The sequence below is a fragment of the Macaca thibetana genome, chromosome 7 (assembly GCF_024542745.1).
Source record: "Macaca thibetana thibetana isolate TM-01 chromosome 7, ASM2454274v1, whole genome shotgun sequence".
Lineage (NCBI taxonomy): Eukaryota > Metazoa > Chordata > Mammalia > Primates > Cercopithecidae > Macaca > Macaca thibetana.
In genome coordinates this window covers 128173156-128193162 of record NC_065584.1, presented here as the reverse complement: position 1 = coordinate 128193162, position 20007 = coordinate 128173156, and the positions used below count along the sequence as shown (strand labels likewise).

At 43.8% G+C, this 20007-nt stretch overlaps 2 protein-coding genes and 1 non-coding gene across 34 annotated transcripts in view; 2 read left to right on the top strand and 1 right to left on the bottom strand.

Moving 5' to 3' along the window:
• HYPK (huntingtin interacting protein K) overlaps positions 1-20007 on the bottom strand; it is a 171171-nt gene that overhangs the window by 60230 nt on the left and 90934 nt on the right. Inside the window, exon 1 of one of the 32 annotated variants that reach the window (XM_050799641.1) lies at positions 15528-15531. The exons of 29 other annotated variants lie outside the window; for them this stretch is intronic. The gene's annotated coding sequence lies outside the window, so the exon portion shown is untranslated. Of the gene's footprint in view, positions 1-6587; positions 6592-13370; positions 13375-15527; positions 15532-20007 lie in introns of those variants that run through there. 2 more of the 32 variants (XM_050799653.1, XM_050799639.1) reach the window with 2 other exon arrangements.
• Positions 6-19875, top strand: LOC126959894 (cation channel sperm-associated protein 2-like). Its single transcript, XM_050799665.1, is given in 12 exon segments — positions 6-1264; positions 2031-2204; positions 2379-2447; positions 9639-9811; positions 10332-10487; positions 11091-11215; positions 14216-14394; positions 14609-14708; positions 15030-15086; positions 17522-17739; positions 18092-18256; positions 19706-19875. Coding segments are annotated over 12 exon segments (1626 nt in total). The 5' UTR covers positions 6-1086; the 3' UTR covers positions 19738-19875.
• Positions 12374-12478, top strand: LOC126960160 (U6 spliceosomal RNA). Its single transcript, XR_007727751.1, has one exon. It is a non-coding gene; the product is annotated as a U6 spliceosomal RNA (small nuclear RNA).

Below are 20007 nucleotides of genomic sequence, written 5' to 3'. Positions count from 1 at the left end.
GTGCGGGGCGGGGCCGAGGCGGCGAGTGGCTGGGAGAGCGTGGCTGGGCCCGGTCCTAGGCAGGGGTCAGGGGCTAGGGCCGGGTCCCGGGGTGAGCCGAAACCTGGGGGTCGGGCGGGGCGGGGAATGGGGCGCAGTGAGGCCGGGAGCCGGTCCTGAGCTCGTCCTGCGTAGGGGTAGCCGGGCCCAGGGGGCGCCTGAGCTGGAGGCGAAAGCGTGAAGTCGGGACTGAGTGGGCGAAGAGAACCTGGGCTGAGGTGAGGCCCAGAAGCGATAATGGAGGAGAGAAGGAGCTAGCCCCCGAAGGAGTGTTGGGGTGGACACACCTGGGACGGGACCCATTTTCAAAATGTCAGGCTTTTGCATTTTGCCCAATTTCTTTTCACTTGGTTTCTCTTTCGTGGGCAGGCCAAGTCCTCCCCGAACTCCACCTCATTGCCCGATTCTCTCAGGCCCAGGTGGGGCCCAGATTCTTGTCCAGCCCCGGGCCCCTGCCCTTGTGGCTGCTCCTTTTTTTTTTTTTTTTTTTTTTTTTTTTTTGAGATGGAGTCTTGCTCTGTACCCCAGGCTGAAGTGCAGTGGCGCGATCTCGGCTCACTGCAAGCTCCGCCTCCCGGGTTCACGCCATTCTCCTGCCTCAGCCTCCTGTAGTTCAGAGTAACTGGGACTATAGGCGGCCGCCACCACGCCAGGTTATTTTTTTGTATTTTTAGTAGAGACGGGGTTTCACCGTGTTAACCAGAATGGTCTCGATCTCCTGACCTCGTGATCCGCCCGCCTTGTCCTCCCAAAGTGCTGGGATTACAGGCGTTAGCCACCGCGCCCGGACTTTTTTTTTTTTTTAAATAAGCTTTTAATTAGAAATGCCGTCACAAAGTGAAGATGCCAGACCACTTGATCAACTGCGCAATGTCTTTACGCCTCTTAGCCCCTTTTATTTAAAAAAAAAAACCCTGAGTACAATGTTTGTTCTTCCCAACTGCTCCTAGTGCCTAAATGTGGGTACATTAAGGAATCTTAAGGGCAAAGAGGGTGGGGTGGAGGGGACAGAAAACCTGTGATCCTTGGTGCAACTCCAAGAATGAAATGACCCTTGATGCTTACATTTTCTTAGCAGACATGACCACTTACCACCAAGAAGGGCAGATGCAGCTGCCCCTAGCTGATGCCATTCGTTCACGTCTCATCGATACTTTCTCTCTCATCGAGCATTTGCAAGGCTTGAGCCAAGCTGTGCCGCGGCACACTATCAGGGAGTTACTTGGTCAGCAGCCTATTTCTTCACTAATTTAAATTTAAGACTCCTATGCACATCCTCTACATTTAAGAGTGGAAAATTGCCGGGCGCGGTGGCTCAAGCCTGTAATCCCAGCACTTTGGGAGGCCGAGACGGGCGGATCACGAGGTCAGAAGATCGAGACCAGCCTGGCTAACACGGTGAAACCCCGTCTCTACTAAAAAAATACAAAAAACTAGCCGGGCGAGGTGGCGGGTGCCTGTAGTCCCAGCTACTCGGGAGGCTGAGGCAGGAGAATGGCGTAGACCCGGGAGGCGGAGCTTGCAGTGAGGTGAGATCCGGCCACTGCACTCCAGCCTAGGCGACAGAGCTAGACTCCATCTCAAAAAAAAAAGAAAAAAAAAAAAGAGTGGAAAATTCTGGGGAGGTCGGTTTAGTTGCTGGTTTACCAAACTTGATAAATCAAGGGCTTGTAAATAAAACTGAGGAGATAGAATCCATGTCTTTCACTTTTAGGCCTAGGATAGCCACTAGCCACGGGTGATTCGGAAAAGTTTCTGTCAAAGACACTTAAGACTTTGTGAACCTGTTGCTTTTGTGGGCATGGACAGTGTTGATCATAAGCAGTACATTTTCTCTCACTCCAAACAGAATTCTTAGTTGCTGTGAGAAGAGAAGGACCAGCAGTAAGGCATTAGGGGGACCCGTTATCTGACCAATATCCCTGCCCCCAACCCTACCTGCTCTATTTTCTTTGTCTTTATCCACTATCCCTTTTTAATTTTTGTTGTAGATCCTTCCCACCAGAAGAAACTTACGTTGGGAGATCAACACCAGCTAGTGCACTTCTCTATAAAGCCTCAATGTATAGGACGGATTTCACATGCCCAGAGGCTGTTGAGCAAGCTTCATGTGCGCTGCAGTCAGAGGCCACCTCTTTCTTTGTGGGCCAGATGGGTCCTTGAGTGTATCCTTTCACATCACTCATTTTTGTCCTGGCTGTTGATGATCTGCCTAATGACTTATTTTTGCTCCCCAAACTCCATTTTCTCATTCTCACCGCTTATGTTATTACCCTTATTATTTCAGCTGCATAAATCAGAAAGAACTCCACTCTATACGTTTCCTTAAGAGACAACAGGTCCTCTCTTCAAAAACTTCATCATCTTCCTGATCTTTTTGCATAAGATCGTATTGATGGTTGAAATAGGTGAGAACTGACATTGTATGAAAGAGGAAGTGAGGCCAGGCACGACAGCTCACACGTGTAATCCTAGCTAGCACTTTGGGAGGCGGAGGCAGGCAGATTGCCTGAGCTCAGGAGTTCAAGACCAGCCTGGCAACATGGTGAAACCCTGTCTCTACTAAAAAATTACAAAAAATTAGCCGGGCGTGGTGGCACGGCCTGTAGTCCCACCTATTCAAGACTTGTCTGAGTCAGGAGAATCCCTTCACCCCAGGAGGCGGAGGTTTCAGTGAGCGGAGATAATGCCACTGCATTCCAGCCTGGGCGACAGAGTACAACTCTGTCTCAAGAAAAAAAAAAAAAGGAAAAGGAAGTGGGTAGGAATAATTTTTTTTTCTAAATTGATCATTTTACATCTTTGAATGTCATTTGAATTGTGACATTTATATTAAGGACAATTATATTAAAAGCTTCCTAGAATAGGATTTATACAACTGCTAAAATGTAGAAATATTGGCTGGGCACGGTAGCTCACACCTGTAATCTCAGCATTTTGTGAGGCCGAGGTGGTTGGATAACTTGAGGTCAGGAGTTCAAGACCAGCCTGGTCAACATGGCGAAACCCCATCTCTACTAAAAATACAAAAAATTAGCTGGGTGTGGTGGCAGGCAACTGTAATCCCAGCTACTCAGGAGGCTGAGGCAGGAGAACACTTGATCCTGGGAGGCGGAGGTTGCAGTGAGCTGAAATCATGCCACTGCACCCCATCTCAAAAAAAAAAAAAAATATTAATATTTGGAGGGCTTTCAAGAGTATACTAGATACGGAGCATCTAGACACATAAAACTAGCTGTAATATGTAGCAATGTAACAAATCCACAAGGAACTGAACTTAGGAAGACCACTTTTATTTCTGTTGTGAGTTTAGCCTGACACTTGTTTGAATTAATGTTTTCTGTTAAAGATACTGGTGCCTATTGGTGAACGATCTAACATTTACATTTCTTTTTTTTTTTTTGAGACGGAGTCTTGCTCTGTTGCCCAGGCTGGAGTGCAGTGGCGTGATCTCAGCTCACTGCAAGGTCCGCCTCCTGGGTTCATGCCATTCTTCTGCCTCAGCCTCCCTAGTAGCTGGGACTACAGGCACCCGCCACCACACCCAGCTAATTTTTTGTATTTTTTAGTACAGACGGGGTTTCTTTTTTTTTTTTTCTTTTTTTTTTTTTTTTTTTGAGACGGAGTCTGGCTCTGTCGCCCAGGCTGGGGTGCAGTGGCCATATCTCAACTCACTGCAAGCTCCGCCTCCCAGGTTTACGCCATTCTCCTGCCTCAGCCTCCCGAGTAGCTGGAACTACAGGGCCCCCCACCTCGCCCGGCTAGTTTTTTTTGTATTTTTTAGTAGAGACGGGGTTTCACTGTGTTAGCCAGGATGGTCTCGATCTCCTGACCTCATGATCCGCTGTCTCGGCCTCCCAAAGTGCTGGGATTACAGGCTTGAGCCACCGCGCCCGGCCACAGACGGGGTTTCACTGTGTTAGTTAAGATGGTCTCAATCTTCTGACCTCGTGATCCGTCCGCCTCGGCCTCCCAGAGTGCTGGGATTACAGACGTGAGCCACCGCACCCGGCCTAACATTTACATTTTTACAAGTATATTTAGAAGATTATTTAAGTACAAATAAGAAAGCTCACAAAGTATGAAAAGATAGGTACTACTAAGATATTAGCTGAGCCAAAAAAAATTACTTAAAAGGAAATGATTCTTAAACCAATAATAAATTATATGAAAATTATTCAAAACATAAGGATGTCTGCAAAATCAGTGAGCTCATTTGTTGATAATCTCAAACTGCTCAGAAATGATGAAAGGACAGTAGAACTACTCATTTGTATCATTTTCACTCTTGTGGGGAAGTCTCCCACTTTATTTTTTAGAGGCAGAGTCTCATTTTGTTGCTTAGGTTGGAGTGCAGTGGTGTGATCATGGCTCCTTGCAGCCTCGCCCCTCAGGGCTCAATTGATCCTTCCACCTCAGCCTTCTGAGTAGCTTGGAGTACAGGTGCGTACCACTACACCAGGCTAATTATGTTGATTTTTTTTTTTTTTTTTTTTGTAGAGACAGGATCTCACTATGTTGCATAGGCTGGTCATGATCTCCTGGGCTCAAAAGATCCTCATGCCTCAGCCTCCCAAAGTGCTGGGATTACAGGCATGAGTCACCACGTCCAGCCTAGGGGGAATATTTAAGAGAAGGGCATAGTTATGAAGCTCTTGGCTGTTTATGTCACATAGATATTTTCCTCAACAGAAATGTCCAGTGCCTGTAGCCAGTTCAGAACTCTGCCTCTAGGTCCAAGTCCCCTACAAGTTTATCTCTGGGGCCCAGGCATGGTGGTTCATGCCTGTAATCCCAGCACTTTGGGAGGCTGAGGCAGGAGGATCGCTTGAGGTCAGGAGTTTGAGACCAGCCTGGCTAATGTGGAGAAACCTCATCTCTACAAAAAATACAAAAATTAGCTAGGCATGGTGACACATGCCTATAGTCCCAGCTACTCAGCAGGCTGAGGTGGGAGGATTGCTTGAGCCTGGGAGGCGGAGGTTGCAGTGAGCCATCGTGCAACTGAACTCCAGCCTAGGTGACAAAGTGATACCCTGTCTCAAAAAAATAAGATAGTCCTTTAGTGTAGTGAGGTCCAAGATATTTAAATATACAACAATAATTGATGTCACTGACCCAGTACAGTATACTATATACTTTGAGGTGTTTTATTTCTTCCTCATAATGTTGAAGATTCTGAACTAAGTCACTTATAATTGCCTTTTATTGTATGATTGCTGCCATGTATTTGCCTTGTATGGCTAGGATTATAGTCCTAAGCCTTGGAATGAAGTAAATAATAGTAAATATACAGGATTCCCTAAATCAGTGGTCCCCAGCCTTTTTGGCATGAGGGACTGGTTTCTTGGAAGACAGTTTTTCCATGGATGGGGTAGGAGGGATGATTTCAGGATGAAGCTGTTCCCCCTCAGATCATCAGGCATTAGATTCTTCTAACGTGCATGCAGTTCACAATAGGGCTTGCACTCCTGTGAGAATTAAATGCCGCAGCTGATCTGACAGGAGATGGAGCTCAGGCGGTAATGCTCACTCACCCACCACTCACTTCCTGCTGCATGGCCGAGTTCCTAACAGACCATGGACTGGTACAAGTCAGTAGCCTGGGGCTTGGGACCCCTGCCCTAGATCTAATAGACAAATCAAAATAGAATAGCACTAACCATTCTATTTGGTAAAACTGTTAACTGAATATGCAACATGATCATGGTAGAGGATAAGTAGATTGCCAGACTGGAAATTACCTGTCAAGTTCATGGAAATTTTATCTTATTAAGCTTATTCTTGTGGTAGAGAGGGAGGAGGGATTTTGCAAAGGGAAATGATTTGTAATTAACAGATTTCTTTGAACAGACTAATTCATATGATAAACATTAAGACTTTTTTTAGGCTTAGAATTTTTTTTTCCAGATCGTAAAGTGATCTAAACTGTTAGGGCTTTAAAAAATCTACTTCCACAGCTGGATATTGGTAATTCTGTTTTGTACTTTAAGCATCAATTGGCGTATTTTTAAAATCTCATATTTTGTTTCTAAATAATGAGAAAGAAAAAAAGATTTGACTCATTTGCAAGCCTTTGTCAGAAAATAACACATCGCAAGTGTAGACAATCCTTGCTTAAAATTAAAAACTGAGTGTATTGGGAGGCTGAGGTGGAAGGATCACTTGAGCCCAGGAGATTGAGGCTGCAGTGAGCTATGATCTCACCAGTGCACTACAGCCAGGTTGACAGAGCAAGACCCTGTCTCAAAAATAAAATAAAACCTAAGTATAATATCATTACAATTTTTTCCCAAAGGTGGGCATATTCCTGAAGGTGACCATTTTTTACATTGACTTTTAAAGTCCTAGAGATGGCTTGATGTGCTATATAAAGTTTTTGGTCAAATGAATGGAACATATAGAATCTGATGAAGATCATCTTGAGATTAAACTTGCAGAATTATCATTCTTTTTTTGTATTTCTGTTTGTTTTTTTGAGACGGAGTCTTGCTCTCTCTCCCAGGCTGGAGTACAGTGGTACAATCTCCGCTCACTGCAAGCTCCACCCCCGGGTTCACGCCATTCTCCTGCCACAGCCTCCCGAGTAGCTGGGACTACAGGCGCCTGCCACCATGCCTTGCTAAGTTTTTATATTTTTAGTAGAGACGGGGTTTCACCATGTTAGCCAGGATGGTCTCGATCTCCTGACTTCGTGATCTGCCTGCCTCGGCCTCCCAAAGTGCTGGGATTATAGGCATGAGCCACCGCGCCGGGCCAGAATTATCATTTTTAATGCTCTCCGTGAAATTGTATTTCTGGCTGGGCGTGTGGCTCACACCTGTAATCCCAACAATTTGGGAGGCCTAGTCCTGCGGATCACTTGAGGTCAGGAGTTCAAGACCAACCTGGCCAACATGGTGAAACCCCATCTCTACTAAAAATACAAGAATCAGTGGGTATCATGATGTGCACCTATGGTCCCAGTTTCTCAGGAGGCTGAGGCAGGAGAATCGCTTGAATCCAGGAGGCGGAGTCTGTAGTGAGCCGAGATAACAGCTGGGCAACAGAGTGAGTGAGAATCCATTTCAAAATAAAAAAAGAAATTATGTTTCAACATCAGTGTTCCTTGCTTCATGATAGATATAACTGGCCAAAACATTACTAAAAATATTAAAACTGTATAAATGTCAAAATCTACATATCAGTTTGTTGTTACAGTATACTATTCTCCTCACCTATAATATTGGACTCCTTGAAACCAATGTGAATTTACCTGGTATTCTGTGAGGTGACCTACTGTTGTTTTTCTAGAGTAGGGAGTAGAAATAGATGACTGTTCATGGTGAACTCTACCCTGTAAAGCAGAATTACATATTTAGCTGACTTGCTTGATCCAATGACTACTGTCTGTCACCCTGAGAAGAATATTCAAGCATAGATGTTCACTGCTGCTTCACTACACTGGCTAAGATTCCTGGGTAGACTTCACTGGGCTCCTGGTGTCTATTTCCATTAAGACTCCTTTGCCTTGCTATAGCAGCCTGAAAAATTCCAAGAATTTTAGAAAGTTGTTTTTCATCTTCAGAGAGGACACATTACTTGATGTAGAGTGGAGGCAGTCACTTTTGCATATTCTGTGCTGCTGAGGCAATTTCTGCTATTCGTTCCTCTGACCTTCCTTGGGTTCGTTGAGCTTCTATGAAAGTATTCCTTTTTCCAGAGAGTAAAAGTGCTACTGCCTCTGTAATTTGGACTTCCCTACTTAAACTATTTTAAGGTACTTAAAACTATCTTCTGCTTCACAAAAGCCTTATTTTACTTCATTTCTTTCTTTGGGTTCCTGTTTTGCAAGGGCAAAAACTGAATAAAAATGATAGCATTCTATTTTCCAGCCACAAATGTGGTTCTCAGCTCTTTCTAATTATATAATCCCATGTTCCTGAGAGCTAGAATTTATTAAGTGAAAAAATTTTGTATATTATTGAATCTAAGCTGTCATCAATGGTGAAATTCACTATTTACCACTAAGAAATAAAAATCATGCCCAATTAAACTGGGACACATCGCTGGTTGTAAAATGCATCCTTACTTTGGGAGGCCAAGGCGGGCAGATCACGAAGTGCAGAGATGGAGACCATCCTGGCCAACATGGTGAAACCCCGTCTCTACCAAAAATACAAAAATTAGCTGCGCATGGTGGCGCATGCCTGTAGTCCCAGCTACTCGGGAGGCTGAGGCAGGAGAATCACTTGAACTGGGAGGCGGAGGTTGCAGTGAGCTGAGATTACGCCACTGCACTCCAGCCTGGCAACAGAGCGAGACTCCATCTCAAAAAAAAAAAAAAAAAAAAAAAAAAAAAAGCATCCCAATTTCATATATGTTAAAATGTGAAAAATTGTCCATCTTAGAGAAACGTGGGAGAAAGGAAAATTTATGGAAGAATCACAGAGCCTAAATAAGCATAGGAGTGCTGGGTGCAGTGGTTCATGCCTATAACTCCAGCACTTTGAGAGACCAAGGTGGGAGGATCGCTGGAGCCCAGGAGTTTGAGGCCAACCTGGGCAGCATAGGGAGACCCCATCTCTACAAGTAATGTAAAGAAAAAATTAGCTAGGCATGGTGACATGTGTCTGTGGTTCCAGTTACCCAGAGGCCTTTGAGCCCGGAAGATCGAGGCTTCAATGAACCGTAATTATGCCACTGCACTCCTCCAGCCTGGGTGACAGAGTGAGACTCTGTCTCAAAACAAGCATAGGAATAAGTATAACATAACTCCATTGGTTTTTAGAAGGGGCCAGCCTCTGTAAAATTCTAGGGATGATTGAAGTATGACTCTGTTCTTTTTGTCTGGATCCAGTTCAGCATCAGGATGACTTTAAAGCCAGAGCACCACAATGTTGATTTCTATTTAGCTCTTAAGCCTATTTTAATATCAGTGTTTTTTTTTCCTAGAACATGGCATACATCCATTAATTATATAAAAGAGATGAAGGAGGTTGAAAGAGAAAGGCAATGAATTAAGGAATAGCAATTAGTAAATAATAGGGTTCTAGAGAGGAAGTATGCATTCAATTTGCTTTGCAGAACAAACCAATTTTAGACAGGGAAGAAAGGAAAAGTTTTCAAAGGAAGCTAACAGAACCAGGTGATTTATTGTTATAATTCGATATTCCCCAATGATTCTGGCTTGTTTCTGCATTCGTTATAAAGTACTTCAGATCTCATGGCCCTGTCTTTTCATTCTGTTCTCAAGACCCATTGTTTTCTTGTGAACTTTGGAACTGAGATAACAGTGCAGTAGATGGGGGTGGGGGGTTGGAGGTAGGGTTAATTAAGGAGAGTATTCTCTTAGTGGCTGTGTGACCCCCACAGTGGATAGGAAGTGACTTGTAGCTGGGCAGACATAACTATATCAACAGATTAGTTGTGGCTATGTTTTATGGTCAATTCTGTCCTTCCCTGTATTTCACAGGTTGAAGCAACAATGTTAAGAAGAGAAACTCAAAGAAAAATGGAACAGTAGTGGGCAAAACTGTGGTTTATTAAGTGTGATCATTCTCCATCATTCGGTTTCCAGCTTCCTTAACTTTTATTCCTCCTTTGCTCTATCCTCTCAGAATTGCTGGAATCCACAAATACCAAACTATGGCCATTGAAGCTGACCTTGGAGGTGGCAACTTTGTTTATCTTGTTTATTTTCTTCCTGGAGATCCTTCGTAAGTGGCTATCCAACTTTTCCCTTTTCTGGAAGAGTGGCTGGAATGTCTTTGACTTTGTTGTTACCATGTTGGTAAGGATAGAGATCCTGAGGGTTCCTTTAGTGGGATGAAGAATGTGCCTAGGTGAATCAAAAGGACAAGAAAAGTTAACATAATAATAGGAAGAAACAAAAATTTACTTCCTTCTTTTGATTTTTTTTCCCTAAAACTAAACATCAGTCATTGCAGGAGTTGTTGGTATTGGGAGCAAGGTAGATCACAACGTCAACGCCAACAAGAACATCTGCCTGTTACTGAGCACTTATTAAGTGCCAGGCACTATTTTAAGTATTTTCCTTACATTACCTCATTTATGCTCCACGACAACCCAATTAAATAACCATGAATTTATCCCCCTTTTTATATCTGAACAAGTTGAAGTACAGTGTTTAAGCAACTTAGTATAAAAAGGTGGAATAGGAAACAATTCTCAGAGAATGCTGTTCAAGGGATAATGCCCAGGGAACAATGAAGAGGATGAGATGAAGAAGGTGCAACTGTGTCAGTGTGCCTTGGGGTGTGTTTTACTCATAATCTGTGTGTTTTCCACAGTCCCTGCTTCCCGAGGTTGTGGTATTGGTAGGGGTAACAGGCCAATCGGTGTGGCTTCAGCTTCTGAGGATCTGCCGGGTGCTGAGGTCTCTCAAACTCCTTGCACAATTCAGTCAAATTTGAGTTATTATTTTGGTCCTGGTCAGGGCCCTCAAGGTGATTTGACTGTTGCAAGCTAAAGCAGGGGGCAAGGTAGATAAATATGAGGACTTAACACAGAATATGAAACAAATCGGCCAGGCACGGTGGCTCACGCCTGTAATCCCAGCATTTTGGGAGGCCGAGGGGGACAGATCATGAGGTCAGGAGTTCAAGACCAGCCTGACCAAAGTGGTGAAACCTGGTCTCTACTAAAAATACAAAAAAAAAAAAAAAAATTAGCCAGGTGTGGTGCTGTGTGCCTGTAGTCCCAGCTACTCAGGAGGCTGAGGCAGGAGAATTGCTTGACCCTGGGAGGCAGGGGTTGCAGTGAGTGGAGACTGCACCACTGCACTCTAGCCTAGGCGACAGAGTGAGACTCCGTCTAAAAAAAAAAAAAGAATATGAAACAAATCTTGGTGGGTCAAAGAAGGCAATGAAACATCTTGTGATATGTTATTGGATGAGAAGGGGCTGGGGACAGGTGCCATGGTTCAGAGATGACTGGGTTCAGGAGTGCAAGGGAGGGTTTGGTGGGGGATTGCCAGGTGGCCTTGACTGGGCTGTTGGTGGAGATTAGCCTAGTTTGGCCCACGTCTGACTTGAGGTTATGGCCTGTAGAGCATGACCTTCCTCTTGATGTTGCTGCTTATCTTCGTCTACATTTTTGTTGTGACTGGTGTCTACGTCTTCCCAGAGTATACCCCTTCACCTCGTCAGGACCTGGAGTACCATGTGTTCTTCTTGTAAGCAGAGCTGGCGAACAGCTGGGTGAGGGGAAAAAATTTGGCTAAGAGACCAGGAAGCTTGTCCAAAGTATAGTAATATAAAAAGTACAGTCTATTCCAAGAAACTGAAATAGAACACAATAGGGAGAGGGAAAGAGAAAGCAAAAGAATAGTGAGTGGTTTTAGCTCTGATCTTGAGAGTAGGGCAGCTAGTTCCATGTTTATTCTGGGTTTTGCAAATTCAAACCACACTGTCATCAGGCATCTTTTTTGTTTTTGTTTTGTTTTGTTTTGTTTTTGAGACGGAGTCTCGCTCTGTTGCCCCAGGCTGGAGTGCAGTGGCCGGATCTCGGCTCACTGCAAGCTCTGCCTCCCGGGTTCACGCTATTCTCCTGCCTCAGCCTCCCGAGTAGCTGGGACTACAGGCGCCCACCACCTCGCCCGACTAGGTTTTTTTTTGTATTTTTTAGTAGAGACGGGGTTTCACCGTGTTAGCCAGGATGGTCTTGATCTCCTGACCTCGTGATCCGCCCGTCTCGGCCTCCCAAAGTGCTGGGATTACAGGCTTGAGCCACCGCGCCCGGCCAGGCATCTTTAAATAGCAGTACACTCCAGTGGTTAAGCTTGGTTTCTGTGACTCAGTTACCTCTGTTGAAAAATGGAGGCCAGGCATGGTGTCTCACGCCTGTAATCCCAGCACTTTGAGAAGCCCAGGCGGGTGGATCACCTGAGGTCAGGAGCTCAAGATCAGCCTGACCAACATGGTGAAACCCTGTCTCTACTAAAAATACAAAAATTAGCCAGGCGTGGTGGTGGGCACCTGTAATCTCAGCTATTCGGGAGGCTGAGACAGGAGAATTGCTTGAATATGGGAGGCGGAGGTTGCATTGAGCCGAGATTGAGCCAATGCACTCCATCCTGGGCTACAAAGAGTGAAATTCTGTTTCAAAAAAAAAGAAAAGGCGGTGGGGGAGAATAATAGCAGTGCGATTTCATAAGAGTGTGGGGATAAATGTGGTAATGCATTTAAGCCCTTAGCACAGTATGTAACACATTATAAGTGATCAATGAATGTTACTGTGATTCCCAAATATGATCGCTGGTTTTATCCCAATCTCTACATATTACACGTGCACGTGCCTATTGCTGGTCTCTGTCTAGAAAACACTAATCAATGCTCACTTTGGCAGCGCATGTACTAAAATTGGAACGATATAGAGAATATTAGCATGGCCCTTGTGCAAGGATGACACACAAATTTATGAAATGTTATATATTTTTTAAATATTAGCAAAACCCGACTAATCTGTTTTCTAGAAGAAAATCAACTTGAATTTAGAGTAGATAATCCTGTTTATGAATTAGAATTCAATCTTGTCAACTCTCAGGACTCTGTTAGACTCTAACAGATAGTTTTGTAAGAGTATTGAGTTAGGAAAATCCTAGAATTTATCCTATACAAGCTCTGATGTTTTCAATAAATTGTGTATGGGGGACTAGAAGGAAAGGAAGTAAAATTTAGGTACCTTCCCGGAAACGTTTTACTTTTTTAGCAATTTTTAAATATTATTAATTTTATAATCTGTATATTTCGTTATTTAGGATCACATATATTTATGTAACATGCCCATTTACCTGCATATCATTTCATACCAGCAAACTAATAGGAATAATTTTGTGAATTATCTTCTATTTTGCTAAATTTGCTAATTTTGCTAAATTTTGCTAAATTTGCAAGTGATTTTCTATTAAGTGGAGTCCATAGAGCAGTGGAGAATAAAATTAGAAAAAACGGCCAGACATGGTGGCTCACACCTGTAATCCCAGCACTTTGGGAGGCCGAGGCAGGCAGACAGATCACTTGAGGTCAGGAGTTCAAGACCAGCCTGGCCAATGTGGTGAAACCCTATCTCTACTAAAAATACGAAAATTAGCTGGGCATGGTGGCGCATGCCTGTAATCCTGACTACTTGGGAGGCTGAGGCGAGATAATCACTTGAGCCTGGGGGTCAGAGGTTGAAGTGAGCTGAGATTGCGCCACTCTAGCCTGGATGATAAAGTAAGACTCTGTCTAAAAAAAAAAAAAAAAGAAAAAAAGAAAAAACTATCTAGTTGGTGATTCATTCATCTTTGAAAATTCAGTCAATATCTATTTATTGAGTATTTGTTATACCCCAGGACTAATGGAATAGTGAGAGGTAGTCATAGATTATTCATGATAAAGGAGAATTTAGGCTGGGTGTGGTGGCTCACGCCTATAATCCTAGCATTTTGGGAGGCTGAGACTGGCAGATCACCTTAGGTCAGGAATTCAAGACCAGCCTGGCCAACATAACAAAACTCCATCTCTACTAAAACTACACAAATTAGCTGGGCATGGTGGTGCTTGCCTGTAATTCCAGCTACTTGGGGGACTGAGACAGGAGAATTTCTTGAACCCAGCAAGTAGAGGTTGCAGTGAGCTGAGATCGCGCCACTGCACTCCAGCCTGGACAACAGAGCGAGACTCCGTCTCAAAATAAATAAATAGGCTGCGCGCGGTGGCTCAAGCCTGTAATCTCAGCACTTTGGGAGGCCGAGACGGGCGGATCACAAGGTCAGGAGATCGAGACCATCCTGGCTAACATGGTGAAACCCCGTCTCTACTAAAAAATACAAAAAACTAGCCGGGCGAGGTGGTGGGCACCTGTAGTCCCAGCTACTCGGGAGGCTGAGGCAGGAGAATGGCGTGAACCCGGGAGGTGGAGCTTGCAGCGAGCTGAGATCAGGCCACTGCACTCCAGCCTGGGCGACAGAGCGAGAATCCATCTCAAAATAAATAAATAAATAAATAAATAAATAAAATAAAACAACTTCAAACCAAAGAGTGATTAGCTAAAAACTGAGTATGGTACAAAAGGAACCAAAATCAGAACAAACTGTAAAGAAATGCGTTATGTTTCTTTAAAAGTAAGAATGGTACCATTTTTGAAAGGTTTAGGCCTCTGTTTCTGTCTATTCACATGCCTTTTTCTTTAGGGACCTCCCAAATTCCCTGGTAACAGTGTTCATTCTCTTCACCTTGGATCATTGGTATGCACTGCTTCAGGACGTCTGGAAGGTGCGTGAAGTCAGTCGCATCTTCAGCAGCATCTATTTCATCCTTTGGTTGTTGCTTGGCTCCATTATCTTTCGGAGTATCATAGTAGCCATGATGGGTAAGCATAGAGGAGGTGAAACTTGTTTGGGAAGGGTGGTTGGGAAGAAATTAGTCTGAAAGCTGGGATTGGTGGCTTATGGGTATAAAGAACCTAGTGTAGCAGGAAGGCTTGGGTTCTGGATGGGATATTTCACTTGGATTCTCCTCACCCAAGCCCTCTTCCCAGGTCTAGTCATTACCATCTCCCAACTCCTAATGGCCCTTTGGGGCAGTTACTAACTTTCAGAGTATCAGGAAAGAGATGAATGAGGAGATGGCACTTCAGGAGGTTCAGCTCAAAGCTGACATGTTCAAGTGGCAGATCATCCAGAGGTCTGCTTCTCCCTTTTCAACCCCAACTTTCCTTCTCAAGGGTTTCCTGAGCTCATTTCTTGTTTCTGCTCCTTGACCCCACTTTTCCCTTTGTGACAGAAGATTTGCCCCCAAGGATAAGAATTCTCTAGCTCTAGAATATTGCCTGATTCTTCATCCACTGTGGGGAGTCCTCCATTTTTTTTCACCCCTTGACTACAATTTGTTCTCCCCAGTTAGTTTTCTTCACTTTCTGATATGAGCTCTTTTTTTCTTACCACACTTTTGCTTGAATATAACTGTCTTCGCTCATTTTTTTTTTTTTTTAAATTTGCTTCGCAGGAGAAAAAACGTGTCACAGGAGGCACTGAGGTCAAGCCATAGCAAAATAGATGACAGGTTAGGAGTATGTATGTGAACTGGAATAGAAACACATGAAGGAGGAGAAGGTGGAAAACTAAAGATGAAGATTGGCTTTGAGAGAGAATTCATTCATTTAATAACTGCATATTGTAGTAGGTTGACTAGTGGCACCCAAAATAATATGTCCATGTCCTTACTCCCTGGAACCTGTGAATGTGACCTTATTTGGAAAGAAAAAGATCCTAAGTTAAGGATAATCCTAAGGATAATCTAGAATGAGATCATCCTAGATTATCCAGGTAGGTCCTAAATCCATTGGCAAGGATACTTATAAGAGATGAAAGAGGAGAAGACACAGAGAATAGCAGAAGGCTATGTGAAGATGGAAATAGAGGTTGGGGCTAATGCCGCCACAAGCCAAGGAAAGCTGAGGAATGCCAGGCAGCTGCCAGAAGGTAGAAGACGCAAGGAACTTCTCCCCCAAAGCCTCCAGAGAGAGTATGGCCCTGTCAACTTCATTTCAGACTCTGGCCTCTAGAATTGTGAGGGAATATATTTCTGTCATTTTAAGCTACCAAGTTGATAGTAATTTGTTATGGCTGCCACAGGACACTAATACACATACCTTCAATGAAACAGATATGATTCTAGACCCTAAGCGTTTAGCAGTGGACAAAGAGAGCAGAAGCAAAAATGAACTCATTCACTCATTAACAAATAATTACTGGCTAGATGTGGTGGCTTATACTTGTAATCCCAACACTGTGAGAGGCCAAGGCAAGAGGATTGCTTGAAGTTCAAGCCAGAAGTTCAAGGCTGCATTGAGACATGATTGCACCACTGTAGTCCAGCGTGGGCAACAGAGCAAGATCCCATCTCAAAAATTTAGCAGGGTGGGCACAGTGGCTCATGCCTGTAATACCAGCATTTTAGAAAACTGAGGTGGGTAGATCACTTGAGCTCAGGAGTTCAAGACTAACCTAGGCAATGTGGCAAAATTCTGCCTCTGCAAACAAAAATCAGCTGGATGTGGTGTTGTGCTCTTGTGGTCCCAGCTACTTAGGAGGCTGAGGTGGGAGGATCACTTGAGCCTGGGAGGCTGAGGCTGTGGTGAGCCGTGATTGTGCCACTGCTCTGCAGCCTGGGTGACAGAGCAAGACCCTGTCTCAAAAAAACAAACAAAAAACTATAAAGAACAAATAATTATTGAATACTTAGTAGGTGCTTGGGATGTATCAATGAACAAAATAGACAATAATGCTTGCTTCATGAAACTTACATATTAGTAGTGGCAAAGAGATAATAAGCAGTGAACATATTAAATAGATTAATATGTTAAAATATGATAAGCATTAAGGGAAAATTAAAAGTAGAATAGGTTAAGGGAGATTGGGAGTAGAAAGTGGGATTGCAGATGTGTTGTAGTGTTTTTGTTTGTTTTGTTTTGAGACAGAGTCTTGCTCTGTCGCTAGGCTGGAGTGCAGTGGCACGATCTTGGCTCAGTGCAACCTTCACTTCCGAGGTGCAAGCGATTCTTCTGCCTCAGCCTCCCAAATAGCTGGGACTACAGGTGCATGCCAGCATGCCAGGCTAATTTTTTTTTTTTTTTTTTTTGTATTTTAATAGAGACGAGGTTTCACCATGTTGCTCAGGCTGGTCTTAAACTCCTGAGCTCAGGCACTCCATCCGCCTCAGCCTCCCAAAGTGTTAGGATTACAGGCGTGAGCCCCCGTGCCCAGCCACAGATGGGTTATAGTTTTAAACAGGGTAGTCAGGGTGACCTCATTGAAAAGGTAATATGAGCAAAGACTTGAAGGAGGTAAGGGGATCACCATGTGGGTATCTATAAGAAGAGTGTTAATAGGCAGATGAAACAGCTAGTGCAAAGGTCCTAAGCTGGAAGCATGCTTGGTGTGTTTGAGACACAGCAAGGAGGCCATTGTGAATGGAGTAGAGTGAGCAGGGGGAAGAGTGCTGGGAAATGAAGTCAGAGAGATAATGGTGACATGATCCTGTAGGGTTAGGGGTGCCATTGTAGGGACTTTGAAATGGAAAGCAGAACAGAGGAGTGACATGAGGTGACTTACATTTAAGAAGGATTACTTGCTGTGTTGGTAGAAGAACAAGGGAAGGAGCAGAGAGATCAGTTGGGAGGCTATGCTGCTGCCTAGGCAAGAAATGATGACAGCTTAGGCCAGAGTGGTAGCAGTGAGTTAGTGAGAAAAGATTTATTTCGAAGGTATAGAGTCAGCATGATTTCTTGATGGACTGGATATGGTAGGGAAGAGAAGAGTTAAGGATGACACATGAATGATTGAGTTTGGAAGTGCCTGAGTTTAGAGTTTGGGAGTATTTTGGCTCTCATTGTCTTATGCCCCAGCTTTAGGGGGTGGCCAGGACCAGAACCAGAATAATGAGTGGACTAGTCATGTCTTGTAAATGTTTGTGAAGTCATGATTTTCTCCTTTCAGTACAAGAGGAGCTGGTCAACAAAGGGAAAGTTTGGACTTATCAGAAGTGTCTGAAGTAGAGTCTAATTATGGTGCCACTGAAGAGGATTTAAAAACATCTGCATCAAAAACAGAAGAGACCTTGTCAAAAAAGAGAGAGTACCAGTCTTCCTCCTCTGTTTCCTCCACATCCTCTTCCTATTCTTCCTCTTCTGAATCCAGATTTTCTGAATCTATTGGTGAGCCAAAGAACTATAATAATGAGTTTTTTCCATTTGAATTCAGACTACTCTATAAGACATCTTACTCTTAACAGGAGCTCTCCTACTGTATCTCCTTTCCAATTTTCTGGTCTTAATGACTTTCTTTTTGCTTCTAATTTCCCCTGTCCTCCTTCTTCACTTTGGGTAAGTGTGGCTGTGGCCCTCTTTGCTCACTGTAAAAAGTGATTTCTTGCTGATGCACCCTTTCCCTCCTTGCTTCCTGTTACCTCTTCCCACCCCACCTTTCCACCCACACCATAGGATTTACCAGCTTTTACCCAACTTTTACAAACCTAGCCATGCTTTTCTGAAGCATTCCTCCCAACAGGTCATTTGGACTGGGAGACTCTTGTGCATGAAAATCTGCCCGGGCTATTGGAAATGGATCAGGATGACCGTGTTTGGCCCAGAGACTCACTCTTCCGATATTTTGAGTTGCTAGAAAAGCTTCAGTATAACCTAGAGGAGCGTAAGAAGTTACAAGAGTTTGCAGGTATGGAGTTAGGGCAGTCATGGGGACCATGGGAATATATATATAGCGTTTATAACTGTGGAGGAGGAGGAGGGTGTCCGCTATTCTGGCATCTCAGCTTCTAAATTTCTGCCTATACCTAAAATAGGCAAATTCTTGGTTTGGTTTGTCACATTCTGGGCATGTGTCCCACTTTTCCCTAACTGAGAGAGAACCTAGAAACTCTGCTTCTGTAGCACGGGACGCCCAAATCCTATGAGGTATGAGAGCTTATTTCCCAAGAAGAGAAAGTCTAATCCCAGTTGTTGGGAATTAGGACAAGGTAGGCTCTTGCTTGATTTGGGCAGCCCACCGGTTTCTGCACGTTTGTTCTCTCTGAAGATTGCATTTCAGACTTGAGCAGCAGGGCCTAAGGCTCAATCTGGAGAGCTATGGGGATCAGACAATGAGCAGGAGGCCCACAAGTGCTCACTGTCCTAACTCCCTAAAGAGGTTTATGAATTCTAAACTTCTGTTTGTATCTGCCCCTTCTAGTGTCAGCCTCTATAAAGACAAATACGTGATTTAAATAGTAGAGTCTGATGTAAACTGAGAACTATTCAGTTATTTTTCCTAAATTTCATGACTCTATGACTAATTTGAATTAATAAAATTTCCCTCTAAAAGTTAAAAAAAAATGCTGGGCATGGTGGCTCACCTCTGTAATCCCAGCACTTTGGGAGGCGGAGGCAGAAAGATCACGAGGTCAGGAGATCAAGATCATCCTGGCCAACATGGTGAGACCCCATCTCTACTAAGATACAAAAAATTAGCCAGGCGTTGTGGCGCATGCCTGTAGTTCCAGCTACTCCGGAGGCTGAGGCAGGAGAATTGCTTGAACCTGGGAGGCAGAGGTTGCAGTGAGCGGAGATCACGCCACTGAACTCCAGCCTGGCAACAGAATAACACTCCATCTCAAAACAAAGCTAAAACAGAAGAGTTAGGGGCGGATTTTTATAATTTAATATGTGTTATCTGGGTTTTTCCCCTCATACCTAGTTGAAATCAACTCAGTGTGAAAATAAGAAATTAGAGAGGAGGACTGTGTGTTTGTGTGTGGTGGGTACAGGTGGGCAACAAGAGGAATTTATAACATTGGAACACGGAATTTCAGGCAAGATGTGAAAGACAGGCTTTGCTTACTTCAAAATGTTGCCTAAATTTAATCCTGTTCCTGCTAGTCCTTCTTAGCCCTGCCTTCCCACTTATTCTCTAGGGAGGACAGGGTGAAAAGGAGGAAAATGCAGCAAGGTGGTTTCTTTAATCCTGATAAACTTGTCTATGGCAAACAGTACACAGAATCATAAGGCTTAAAGATTAGTAAAAGACTTTTGTGGGAACCTAGAACCCAGAAAAGCAATGTCTTCACCAAACATTTATATATGTAGAATATTCTTAGTTCTCCAGCCTGACAATCTGTTTCCTTTGCAGTGCAGGCACTGATGAACTTGGAAGACAAGTAAACCAATGGATGGCTTTAATATCCTTGAGCCCAGCAAAAGATAATAAAGGGAACTGTTGGAAATAGAGAATTGAAAATATAAACATTCAGATAGAACAATGTCTGTTCATTAAAATTAAAAAGTATAAGTTTCTAGGCCGAGTGGTGGCTCACGCCTGTGATCCGAGCACTTTGGGATGCCGAGGTGGATGGATCACCTGAGGTCAGGAGTTCAAGACCAGCCTGGCCAAAATGGTGAAATACTGTCCCTACTAAAAAATAAAGTTAAAAA